At 32.9% G+C, this 13147-nt stretch overlaps 1 protein-coding gene across 7 annotated transcripts in view; it reads right to left on the bottom strand.

Annotated features, from left to right (window-relative positions):
• LOC148626540 (lysine-specific demethylase 6A-like) overlaps window positions 1–13147 on the bottom strand; it is a 64954-nt gene that overhangs the window by 6375 nt on the left and 45432 nt on the right. For all 7 annotated transcript variants that reach the window (XM_088570594.1, XM_088570598.1, XM_088570599.1 and 4 more), the window contains 13 exons: window positions 12272–12444; window positions 11875–11959; window positions 11271–11361; window positions 10793–10927; window positions 10020–10205; window positions 8359–8958; window positions 6067–6166; window positions 4840–5116; window positions 3763–3971; window positions 2757–2871; window positions 2315–2459; window positions 1683–1867; window positions 894–1020 (listed from right to left, as the gene is read on the bottom strand). In XM_088570594.1, coding sequence (XP_088426720.1) covers window positions 894–1020; window positions 1683–1867; window positions 2315–2459; window positions 2757–2871; window positions 3763–3971; window positions 4840–5116; window positions 6067–6166; window positions 8359–8958; window positions 10020–10205; window positions 10793–10927; window positions 11271–11361; window positions 11875–11959; window positions 12272–12444 — 2428 coding nt within the window. The remainder of the gene's footprint in view (window positions 1–893; window positions 1021–1682; window positions 1868–2314; window positions 2460–2756; window positions 2872–3762; window positions 3972–4839; window positions 5117–6066; window positions 6167–8358; window positions 8959–10019; window positions 10206–10792; window positions 10928–11270; window positions 11362–11874; window positions 11960–12271; window positions 12445–13147) is intronic.

The raw sequence follows: 13147 nt of genomic DNA, 5'->3' as shown, positions 1-13147 counted from the left end.
ACTTGTTTAAAAAGTATTTTTCAAAGTTTCACTGTCAATTTCCAGGAGAAATGACATCTTAAAGTTGCAGACCATTGCAAAGGTCAGAAATTAACACTTTCAAAATCATTATGCTAATGGTACAAAGATTGTAGAAATTGTTCACAAAGTTGACTTTAAAAAAAAAATAAATTTAAAAATCCACATTTTCACCCTTTATGCTCACTGGCAGCATGGGAGCAAGTTACTTGCAAATAATTTTGTTGTAAATTACAAATATGACTTTTATAGTACATATTCTCAGCTTCATTTTGACTATTTTTTATCAACATTCACAGATTAAGCACTTACAATGCACAGATCTAGGTTTAGTGTGTATTTTTTAATACATAGAGGGGTGGCCACTTGACCAGGAACTGTTGAGTCCTAAAATTATGCTAGCATTACAGATGAAATACCTCCCTTTGAACTTATATACCAGAGTTGTTTTTTGGTGTTTTTTTATGCAAACATAAAATTCATTCGGTGGTATTTTTTCACGAAAAAAAGACTTCTAGCGATGGAAACTTTTTGTACATTTAAGCCAAATGTATAAGATTTGCTGCCTTCACTTGCCAAGTTTGCATTGAAAGCATACTTCATTTGTGTAGGTTAACAAAAAGAAATGAGCAAAACTGTAACTGCTATTCCAAAATAAAAATGCCCAGGGGGTTAAGGACACCAAAGCATAACAGGGGTACCAGCAATGGAATTTAATTACAATACATGTATAATATTTAGACTTCCGACCCGCTAGGATATTCTTTATATTCTTTTCTCGAAAAGCCTTGGGTAAATAAACAGAAAGAAAAAGAATAATAAGGAAAAATATTTAATTTGAACAGAAGAAAATCTGGAGAAGACCATAAACTTACATCACAGTTATTACAATAATGAGCAGCCTCATTGTCAGATCGCCCTTGCCATTTAATCTCCAAACCATGTGCTTCTACATAGTCCATTGTCAGTCGTATCTGCTTCATTGATCTCATCAAAACAGATCTAAAAATATAAATAATTACTAGTTATAACATTGCTTGCACTGAAACAATACTGTTGATGTAGTATTTGCACATTGTTCCAATTTTAGTTATAATTAGGTCAGACATAAAATGGTGAATTATACAACCTGCTTTACAATATTTGTATTTTAAAATAGAATCTATCTATTCTACATGTAAGATAACAAACAATAGAAGAATTCAAAGAAATTTAACACATAAGATTTTCCAATGCTAATAGGACAATTTTTATTACAGCCAAGAGAACACAGTAAGTTAGTGTTCATAAGAATCAGGCAAAACAGGAAAAATCATAAACATGCATGTCAAAAGCCCACCAATCTGACCATGTAATACCAACCAAGGATCCTTTCTCTATTTGATAAGACCATTATTTATCTCTGCACCACTGGCTTTGCTCAGATATTTTTCAATAGAATGTTAGAAAATTAGGTTTTTGACATAGTTATCTGCTCATAAAATGTTCATTTTCAATGCATTTCAATGAAATTATATCTCAATGCCCCAACATGATATGGAAAATATGGTGCAAATAGTCAAATTACACTACCAAAAATAATGGGTTTTTTCATACCATGCTTCACCGACTGCCTGATTCTTACTGAGACTGACACTTAAAGAAAGAGAAGTACATGTACTTACTTGACCATTTCAAAGAAAGTTGGTTCTGAGATCTGTAAATTACGAGCAATGTTCCATGACAAATGCACCATGGGAACAATTGACTTATAATTCTGTAGCTTGTTCCATTCATATCTCTCGATACCTGACTGGAAACATTTGTAATTGACTGGTCCTACATTCCAAGCAATGTTATTACACCATCCCTGGAAAAAAACAGTATGGGTTTTGAAAAGTGAATAAAGCTTACAAGCTGGCCATTTACGTTGATATTTAACCTATTGCTATTGCTTGGGGTAAAATAATGGGACATAAATGTCCAACACATAGTAAAACAATGATAAAATGGAGATTCCGTAATTTATTTCTCAATCGAATTATGTTGTTTTCCCCAAGTAAAACCTAAAATTTAAGTTACAAGACAGAGTACAAAGAATTAATAAATCACTCAAATAGTATGATTTTGGAAGTGAACTTTTGGTGTAAACAGCAAGTAACCATGGCCCCTTTATATCGGTTATCAAGTAATTAATATTGCAAATTTTAAGTATCTTAATCTGACAGTGTAAATCCCTTAACAAACAGATAACCATCAAGATTCATTGGTGCAAGATTTTCAGCTAGAGTTATTTGCTGTCTTTGTATCTACATACCACAGCCTGTACCCAGTGTACTGTTCCAGGTCCTACCCAGACCAAATCTCCAGGTTTCTGTATAAATCTATAAACTGGTACATTCTCTTCATACAGATCCTCTAATATAGGCCACCAGGAACCAGTCAAATAGTTTACATTGTTTCTAAAAATAGATATGTAACTTTCTACATTAAACCCTTTAAGCAGACAAGTTTTTAAAGTCAACCAAATCAGATTAAGTGCGGAAAGAACTACTGATAATTGTTGTGAGAGTATTATCAAGTCATCCCATTTTCACTTAGTCAATGAAACAGATATATAATTACATTTATCTCTTTATATAAAGCCAAGGATATTACTAATTCAGAAATTACTGTGATAAAGTCATGGCAAAATATGAAACCTGTAGACATCACATAAAAAGATGAATTCACTGAATCCTCAGAAAATGTTTCCTCACCTTTCACACATGTTCTGTATGACTCCCCAGTAACTCTCTGGTGTAGCAAACCATTCACAGTCACCTGGTCCAATGTTAATATTGATAGAACCAAAGTTATTATTCTCTTGGTGTCCTGTGAAAATACAAGGAATCATAAGTCTAATATTGACTTTTAAGTGTAAGTGTTTGTAAGCATCAGACAAAATGGGAAAACTCAGAAACATGCATGTCCAAACCCCACAGATCTGACAATGTAAAATCACTCAAGGATACTTTTTCTGTTTGAAAAGACCATTATTTGATCTCTGCATCACTTGTTTTGGTTGGAAATTTTTCAATAGAATGGTAGAAAAAAGAGGTTTTTGACAGTTATCTGCCCTTTAAATGTTCATTTTCAGTGCATGTCAATGAAATCGTAACTCAATGGTCCAGCATGAAATGGAAAATCTTGTCTGTTCCTTGATTCTGAAAATAGTCAAATGAAACTATCAAAATTGTGGGTTTTTCATACCATGTTTCATCCACTGCCTGATTTTTACAGATACGGACACTTAAATGATTAGTTTACTGCAATATGAAATGTGTTAAAACAGTGTGAAAATTATATCTTACATGTATCTGGTATATGCTGTTTGTTGGCAAAATTGGTGCAAAAACTATAAACTACCTGGAGTTTGATAACCCATCAAGTCCATCCTTTCATGTAAAATATAAACTACCTGGAATCTGGTAACTAATCAAGTCTACTATTTCATGTATACTGTAAACTACCTGGAATCTGATAACTAATCAAGTCTACTATTTCATGTATACTGTAAACTACCTGGAATCTGATAACTAATCAAGTCTACTATTTCATGTATACTGTAAACTACCTAGAGTCTGATAACTAATCAAGTCCTCAATTTTCTATAAATAATGAATAGTCCTGTATCAAACGGAACAAAATCATCTAGGTTAAATATAGACAACCCGCAGACCGACAACTAATCAAGTCCACCTTTTTATGTACACGTTAGATTACCTGGAGTCCTTGACCCTGGTACTTTCATATACAACTGAACAGTATTCATCCCGAGTATTGTGTGTCCCACATGACTTAGTAAATTACTGGCTGATACAACTCGTGTAAAGGCTGGTAATTTCATCAGTTCTTGTAGCTGTGGTTTCCATTTCCTTTCATCAGATAAATCTACATTGGTACCAAACTTAATGTATTTAAATTTCTTTTTCCTGAAAGACAGAACAATTTACTACACACCACACACATTTAATTCTAAATAGTTCTATAATTACGGTAAGATAACAAGATAATTACAAGAAAATTACTGTATAATAACATAGTTATATTTCATATTGTGCACATATTCAAGAGCAATATATTTAAATAATAACAGAGTAACCAAGGGAACCAAGATTCTAGAGGAAATCAAAGGAATGTGATCCAGGGACAAAGATCAGACATGGAAAACAGACACACACCATAAAATACATAAAATAACCAAAAAAAAAAAAAATACATACAAAGTAACAAAAGTAAACGAGCAACTCGGACTCAACTCAAAATCTGGGAGCATGGACCAGGAACACCTGTAGGATAAACATCATCAGCTTTTCTAGAAATACCCACCAAGTGTTGCTCATAAAAAAGTCAAGTCCAGGGTAGAAGAAAGAAAAACTATGACACCAGTTAACATGGTGAAGACCGATGCATTGTAACTATCCTTCAGTTCCTGATGATGACAAAATTAACCAATATTCATTCAATCACCCTTTAACATGTTTCAAATTTTGCCTTTATGTTATTGATGATACAGAAAGTATGAAGCAATATTTACACTGATGGAATATGGAAATGATATCATGCTGACTTGTACATCTTGTGTGGTGCAGTGCTCAGCAAATTAATCTCTTGTTAATCTTTTAAAATATTTTGGCCTCTAAATTGTTGACAATACAAATGTTTTATTCCATTTTAAGCTAAAATCTTACCATTTTGTTTGTATTTTTTTCACAGACACCTTTTTTTTTTTTATTCCATTACTATCTTTTCCTATTATTCATGTGTAATTCAGACAGACAAGACATGAATCTAACATACCCTTTGGGGCCAATCGATGAATTAGAATCGCTATCAGATTCCCGATGCAAGCCTTTTGATCTATCATTTTCTTCTTTCAGTGACTCCTGAAATGATGAAGCCTGGTACTGAGCATATTTAGCTACAGACGTTAGACCACGGCTACTATCACATCTCCATAATCTATTACCCACGGCATCACGGTTTTCGTCAGGCGCCTGCTGCTTCTGTGTCCTTACTTCTACAGGATGATCAGCATTTGCTTCTACTAAACTTTTGGTTGAGAATAAACCTAAATCTACAAATTAAAATAACAAAAGAATTGAGATTCACAATTAAGTTCTAGAGAAATCAAATCCCATTACCATGGCAAGTGTAAATTTGCCTGGAAAAGTCATATTTTGAAATTTCATGGGAATGTTAATTTCCATGTCTAACTCATCCATGTAAAGCAGAAAAAAATTTCACTTCTCTTTATAGCACTCAGCTATTCTTTTTCATGAAAAACTTTCTGTACGTTTAGTAGTCTTCCAGTCTTTATCAAAAATTATATATAATATACATGAGATATATATAGACAAGTGTAAGAGCCAGATAAGGAATTGATTGATATGATAAGGATGAAGTCAAATGGTGTGATTCCTCACAGATAACAATCTTTTAATTTGTTGAGGATTTATAACATACATTTTGTATACATTATTAATGCACCTGAAAAATTAACTAGGTCACAAGGTAGAAGAGCATGACCTGTAAAACAGAATTTGTCTGTTGTGGATTCATGAAAATCCATATTTTTTGCTCAATTGTATTAACCTTCTTCATATATTTTGCTTAATTATATTAACCTTCTTCATATTTTTTGCTGAATTACATTAACCTTCTTCATATTTTTTGCAGTATATTATCAACCTTCATCATATTTTTTGCCTTTTTTCATATTTTTTTTTATGTATTTCATCTACCTTCACATTTTTAGCAGTATCTTATCAACCTTCTTCATATTTTTTTGCAGTATTTTATCAACCTTCGTTGTAAAATCCTGAACTTTGTATGATTAAAACAAAGGAACTACATGTATGGAGAGATTCACAATATGTTAAGTATAACTCGTTTTTAGTAAATAAAAATTATGTAGACCCCGTAAATTTTACACCACAGCTATAAGTTGCCACATTTCTGTCTGTGTACGTACATGTATGTCTGCGCTTTTGTGTAATCATGTGTAAAAACAAATTGACTTCATACCTAATTTAAGAGCACCTGCCAAACCTCGTATCACAACTACCGGCTGAGAATAACAGTATTGTTGTAGTTCTATAGAAAAAGCATCCTTTTTCGTGTCAAGCTGAAAATCAGAAAATGCAAAATCATAAAATACAAGACATACATGTACATATAGATCATTCTGTAACATATTTCTTCATTCTACAAACTTACAGACTAATAATTTTATTTTCCCCTTAAAGTAGGAATGAAACTTGACGCTAGATACTACCATAACATACTATGTACCACTAGTACTGTAAATGTTACTAACATTAACATATTCATTGGTATAATTGCAATGAATAGCCATCTACACCTGAACATTTTATTTTCACTGAGCCCGCCATCTACACCTGAATATTTCATTTTCACTGAGCCTGCCATCTACACCTAATATTTCATTTTCACTGAGCCTGCCATCTACACCTGAACATTTTATTTTCACTGAGCCTGCCATCTACACCTAACATTTCATTATCACTGAGCCCGCCATCTACACCTAACATTTCATTATCACTGAGCCCGCCATATACACCTAACATTTCATTTTCACTGAGCCTGCCATCTACACCTGAACATTTCGTTATCACTGAGGCTGCCATCTACACCTAACATTTCATTTTCACTAAGCCTGCCATCTACACTTAACATTTTATTTTCACTAAGCTAGCTTATCCTACATAATTAATCAAGTGAAGACATGTAAATTACATATGATAAACTATTAATGACATGTGCATTAATATGAAATAACATGAAACCTCATTAAAAGTGCATCAATCTGGGAAAACTCAATACAATATATTTAAATGATAACTAACAATGCACTTCCATTTTATACTTGTCAACAATGATTCGAGAGTGCATTCTTCACGTTTTGTATCTGTATTTATTAAGTATTTATTTTTTATAAAAAAAAGAAATCATGAATGCAGTACCTTGCAATAAATCCTTAAATGCATTGTTATAAATATCAAAGCTAAAGCTTCTACATGTAATACACTATCAATTTTGTACCTACAATCTATTTCAATTTGTAAACCATGAAATCCAATTAAAAGCAAATTTTTATGAGATTTTTATGCAAATGATGAAACAATATATATAAATAGAAAACCTTAAAGAAGCAATAAATCCTTGAAATATAATAATGATGAAATAGATGGTTTGGCCAGTATTAAAAATTGCTCTCAGGTGTGATTTCATTTGGAGTTTTTGCATAGGATATGATCACTATATCATATGGAAGAATTTTTACAACTGATGATTGGAATATTAAATTCATGATTGAATCCTGTTAATACAAAACCCCAGAAAAAAAAGAATATCTATCGAAACCAAATAATGTTGGACTACTTTATGTCAGATGAAATGTTTAAGGAGGTAGACCTAAGGTAAGGGAAACAACTCTTACAAATCATTTGAATGTTTGTAATCAGCATTTTACATCAATCCCATGTAAGCATCAAAGTAACTAGGACTGATTTCATTCCATTTCAAATGGAAGCTTGACAGGCTTTGGTACAATTGAATATGATACAAACATATCACTGATTCCAAGAGGTCTACCTCCTAACCTGAATAAACCAAAAACTTGTCTAAACGAAACAAATTCTTCAGTCCAAAAAAGGTTTCATTAAAGTCAGGTTACACTATAAAATCAGTATTGAACAACACCAGGTTTAATAAAAGTTTCAGCAAAAAGTATCACCTACACAATGGTGAGTCTGAAACTGTGAGACTTAAATTAGCAATCTCTTGTAATTGCTTTAATACCTGGTGTTGTTCTTTTTTACAGTGATGATACTCCCTTTATGGTAGATTATCATTTAGAATCTACAATAATCAGACTTGCTTACCCATTTTTGCTAAAGACAGCAAGAAAGCCAAAAAATAATAGTAAGTTCACATGAAAAATAGTACAGCTCTGGTTTTTTGAAAAAAATGAAACTTTAACACGGGAGGAAAAACATAAATATGAATGCATAGTAATATATAATCATATAATGTTAACATCCATAATATATTAAATGATTTTTTGTTAATTATTTATTTCTTCAAGATTCTGTAATATGCAATGACAGATTGGAACCAAAAACTTTCCAGAGACATAAGAAATTTGCTAAATCTTTAGGAATTGGATAACAATCATAATGGCAATCCACAAATTGTGAGCCTTACTCAAAACTCGTAAGTCTCAAATATGTATACCAAAGAGTGTGGCAAGTAGATATTGAAACTATGGGATGAGTAAATTACTTATAAACTTACATAAACACTAGGCGTGGGTGGATTGAGACTCTCCTTAGGAAGAGGAGGAAAAGGTGCCCTAGGTGGCTGAGGAGGCGATCCATCTTCTGTCACTAACATACTAATTGTAATGCCACTTTTTCCTAGTCCTTTACATGTCGTGAGAATTTCTGCTGCTTTCATTGATATTGATAATGGACACACAGGAGGTTTCAATTCCTTGGGAATGGGCACAGTTTTATTATCACAATATTTTGATTTTTCCTCTTTTGAGTGAGGTTGTTCCTGAGACAATTTGGAATGTTGCGAGGGACTAGATTCCGCGGATAATTGAGCGAGTATGTCCTCCGTTATAGAATGAGGCAGATTTTGAGATGAAGCATCACTTTCCTGTAAATGTTCGGACACAAATTTTTGAATGTCTTTCGGCAGATCTGATTCTGTCGAGGATGATAATGATGATTTGGACGTTTGACTGATTCCCTGAGTATCACTGCTGGAATGCTGACCAGATGGCCCCCCGTCAGAAGGCACTCCATTGAGCATATCCCGTCCAATGTTTGGCTTTGGAAACTGTTGGTCTTCTCCCATGGCCTGAAGTTTATGTGGATTTAATTCCAGCTGTAAACAAATAAAAAAAAAAATCAAAATATTTTGCATAATAACTGTTAAATAACATTACATTTGTACTGATATGTTTATTAACTATAAAATGAAAACACTTTTTTAGCAGTTAACACATTTTCAATTTAAAAGAGGAATTAATATACAATACATCTCATTAAACATAACCTTTCAAATGCCATTGACATACAGATGTCTACATTTGAACTATGAAGTTTGAATTTATGTACATATATCAACATTAAAATGATTTTTTTTTCAGTATCCTACCTGTATCATGTTTATAACATTTAACTTGTATTGAAATAATACTGATGTTTAAGCATATGTTGATGTACATATACAAACAGTAAAATATTTATCAACAATTAACACTTAAGAGGAAATCTGATATTTAGCTCGTATTAAACAACGTTTTAAGGGACAATGACACTTGGACATCTTACAACAACATACAACATTCACAATAACTATATTCTTTAATAGATCTGCAAGTATTTCTAAGTTCTATGGTAAACAGGAAGTAAATAAGTGTGGAATTTTGAAAGGAGAAACACTGTACATGTCATCATGTAAAAGCAATATACCAAATATCAAAGCATTCCGTCAAATAGAAATCAGTTACAGAAAGGACAGACGAACAGACAGACAATGTGATTGCAATGTAGGTACATAGGTATTATACTTTGAGAAATCTGACATTTTTAAATATTAGTTTTGCTTTTGTGATGAGAACTAACAAATTTAAAAGAAAATCAAATTAGAACTTAAGATGTCACAATGTTTGCTATACTGATATTAAAACTGACCACAGGTTTTACACTTATTATTTGTGAATAGGACAAAGAGACTATCTGAACAATTAGAAATCCACATTTTATTTTAATATCTTCATTGATAAATAAGACCTCATTTTTTCAAAAGAACAAAATCTTTTTACAGGTGTTTATTCCAACTTTACCTCAATGGACAGCTCAATTTTTGACTAGAATATATTCCCATGAAAAAATCTTTCAAAGAAAATTAGACACACATACATGAAAAATAAATGACAATACCTGTTGGTTATATTGATGTAGTTTGAATTGATATGTCTGGAATGCCCTGAATTGTGCATGAAGTTGTTGCATTAGAGTTTGACTTTGTGGATCTAAGTTCATACGGTTCTCCTGTAACTTATTGAGAAGCTGCATCTGTTCGTTGGTAAACGTCACTGGTGTGGGTGGCCTCATTTCTTCATGTGGCTGTAAAAAAAAATTTATTAATAATCTTGTGAGCATGTTTTCATACCAGATGCTGGGTAATGTAACAAGAAGTTGCAGGAGTTGTCATGTTAGGTATACCCCAACTTGAACAGGAAGTACATCCATCTACATTAAACCACATACCTAACTTATAATCAATCCATCTAGTGGGAGCCAAGATTTGTTTCCATTTAATGGAAAAAGGTAAATCCTACAAAACAGGAAGTAATAAGAGCCGGCATTCAAAATTGCTTATAATATATGCCAATCTAAATAAAGCCACACAATTTTAAATCAATCCATCCACTGGGAATGACCAGCGGGTGGACAAGGTGTTCTACATAAAACCTACTTTGGGAATGACGGGTGGATGGACATGGTGTTCTACATGAAACCAACATTGGCAATGATGGGTGGGTGGACATGGTGTTCTGCATGAAACCAATATTGGGAATGACCGGTGGATGGACAAGGTGTTTTACATGAAACCTACATTGGGAATGACCGGTGGATGGACAAGGTGTTCTACATGAAACCAACATTGGCAATGATGGGCGGATGGACAAGGTGTTCTACATAAAACCTACCCTCTTCCTTCCCTGAGGTTTCTTTTTCTTGTCATCAGGAATTTGACCAGGTAGCCCCTGAGATCCAGGGGACATTGAAGACTGAGGCATATTGGGTGGCTGAGCTGGCATCATTGGACCCTTTGCCAAAGGGTGCTACAATAGAAATGATACACAGTTTAAGCAGAAATTCCAAAATTCATTGAAATTCATTCCAATCTGTCTGCTTTTAGGAGATAATTCACATTGAAAATCCAATGGTTTCTATTGCATCTTAGGGCTATTAACAGAGTTATCTCCCTTAATTTTGAAGGGATACAATACATTCTATATAATTTATATCTGTTATGAACAAAGGTTCTATGAAAATCCACACATTATTTTCTGTTTACATAAGCATTTCAAATAAAATATCAAAAAATAAAATTATGTAGGCTTTTGAACCATGTATCATATTTTGCATAATTCTTAGCTAGAGTACTACTATATATTTAATTACCTGAGTAACAGGTCCAGCTCCCTGTCTGGAGGTTAATTCAGCAGGTATGGGTAATGTCCAAGCTTCTTCTATACTTGGCAAAGTCTTAGGTCTAAAATGATAACATTAAAACAACAGTGATATTTTAGAAACTGCTAATGATTACATTGTTATTACCTAGAAATTTACTACTACAGTTGAATAGTACTTTTAGGTGCTACAATTCCCCCTTTAAAAATCAATTGTATATGTTGTAATAAGCTGATAACACTCCTTTGATAACATCTGCTCTATGACTGAGGAAGCTGTAGAGAGAGTGACCCTTTCTACCTCATATCTCTTCCTTAGCAACACTTTTCAAAGAAACTTTAGTGAATGAAAAAAAAATCAGAAAGGGACTTGTAGCCTGTCTAGCAGACATATAGACCTGTCTAGCACACATATAGACCAATGATGTAAGATAAGTTGTTGTAAAACCAAAATTAGTTGACAGTTTCAATTATAATAAACACTAGAAGTCACTTTTTTTTTTTTTTTTATAAATTTCTGGATTGGAGCCCCCCTCTCCCCCTTTTTTTTTTAATTCTGGACCTGTCTGCCTCTTTACTTTTAATAATATAAATACCTGCTCTGAAGGTGATGAATAGGAACACTGTCCAAATGCTGCTGAAGAAACTTAATTTTGGATGCTAACGATGAATTAACTCCCCCTGGAATATTAAAAATGTCATCATAAATACAAATTCCTTATTGATTACAAATCATCTGGTAAAAACTAAATCCATTAAGTAAAAGACATCTGTAAGTTTAATTTTTTAATACCATGCACCATGCCAAGTATTTGAAAATTTTGGAAATAGATTTACTTAAAAAATATTTCAATATTTAAATTTTCAAAATGCCTCCCTCCCTACTTCGTCAGTTTGCAGGAAAAATTGCAAGAGAAACCAGAAATTAACATCACCTCTTGCCTGAATCTTAACGAGACCTGTACTTAAAACAGAATGGCCTTCATTACAAACCTTTATTTCTAGTACCATTCACATAACAAGTATAAGCGTCTTTTGGTTGGTTACAAGTTTCATAAAGAATTCCAAGATCAGTCCATGCTGCCGTGTGGGATTTGTCAAGCTGTACAGCACAAATATAGGCTTGAAGGGCGTCCATAGGCTGGTTCTGTTGCTGATAGAGTACACTATAGATAAAAATACAAACAACTTTTATTGACCAATAAAAAATCTCAAATTGGAGATTTCCTAAAATCTTCAATGTGATTGGTTGAAATTTGTGTTAGGAATTATTCGAGGAAAATTTCAATTTTGGCATTTTTTTTATGAAAGCAGTCACTGACCTGTAAAATGGCTCAGACTCTTGGTACAAGAGGCTCTAACAAGTCCAAACCAAATTTCATTTCAAGTGATGATTTCAAACAGAAAACACCTAAACAGTTTGATTCTTCTTAAGCAACAACTAAGGAAGAAAATCACATACCCTTTAGGGTACAATTTTTGTAGGTTTGCTATTTTTGCAAAGTCTACAAAATACGTAACTCAGAGCTTGCCAAGTTTCATCTAAAAAATACTATTAAAATGAGATACTTTTCTATCTTCAAATATTTGAACATGGGAAAAGTATGACTCTTCAAGTTGATACCTTAATTCTGAAAACATGGAAATTCAGCATTCAGGAAAATTTACTTGGACAAATACATACGTTACATCTGAAAGTTTTATGAGCATACTTCCCAGTGTTTTCATTACGAACCAGCTGGAGGCCAATCTGAATGCTTCAAACACCTGTCAGGCCGGTTCCAGGGGAAAAAATGACATATCATACTATTAAGGACAGAAAGATTTGTCCTGTTCAAATTTTGATTTGACCTTTTAGGAGAAAAAATA

Source organism: Perna viridis, chromosome 2 (genome assembly GCF_037379345.1).
Source record: "Perna viridis isolate PV_CMFRI_1.1 ecotype Kerala chromosome 2, ASM3737934v1, whole genome shotgun sequence".
NCBI classification, from domain to species: Eukaryota; Metazoa; Mollusca; class Bivalvia; order Mytilida; family Mytilidae; genus Perna; species Perna viridis.
Note: the sequence above shows the minus strand (reverse complement) of the source record. Positions and strands in the feature narration are given on the sequence as shown.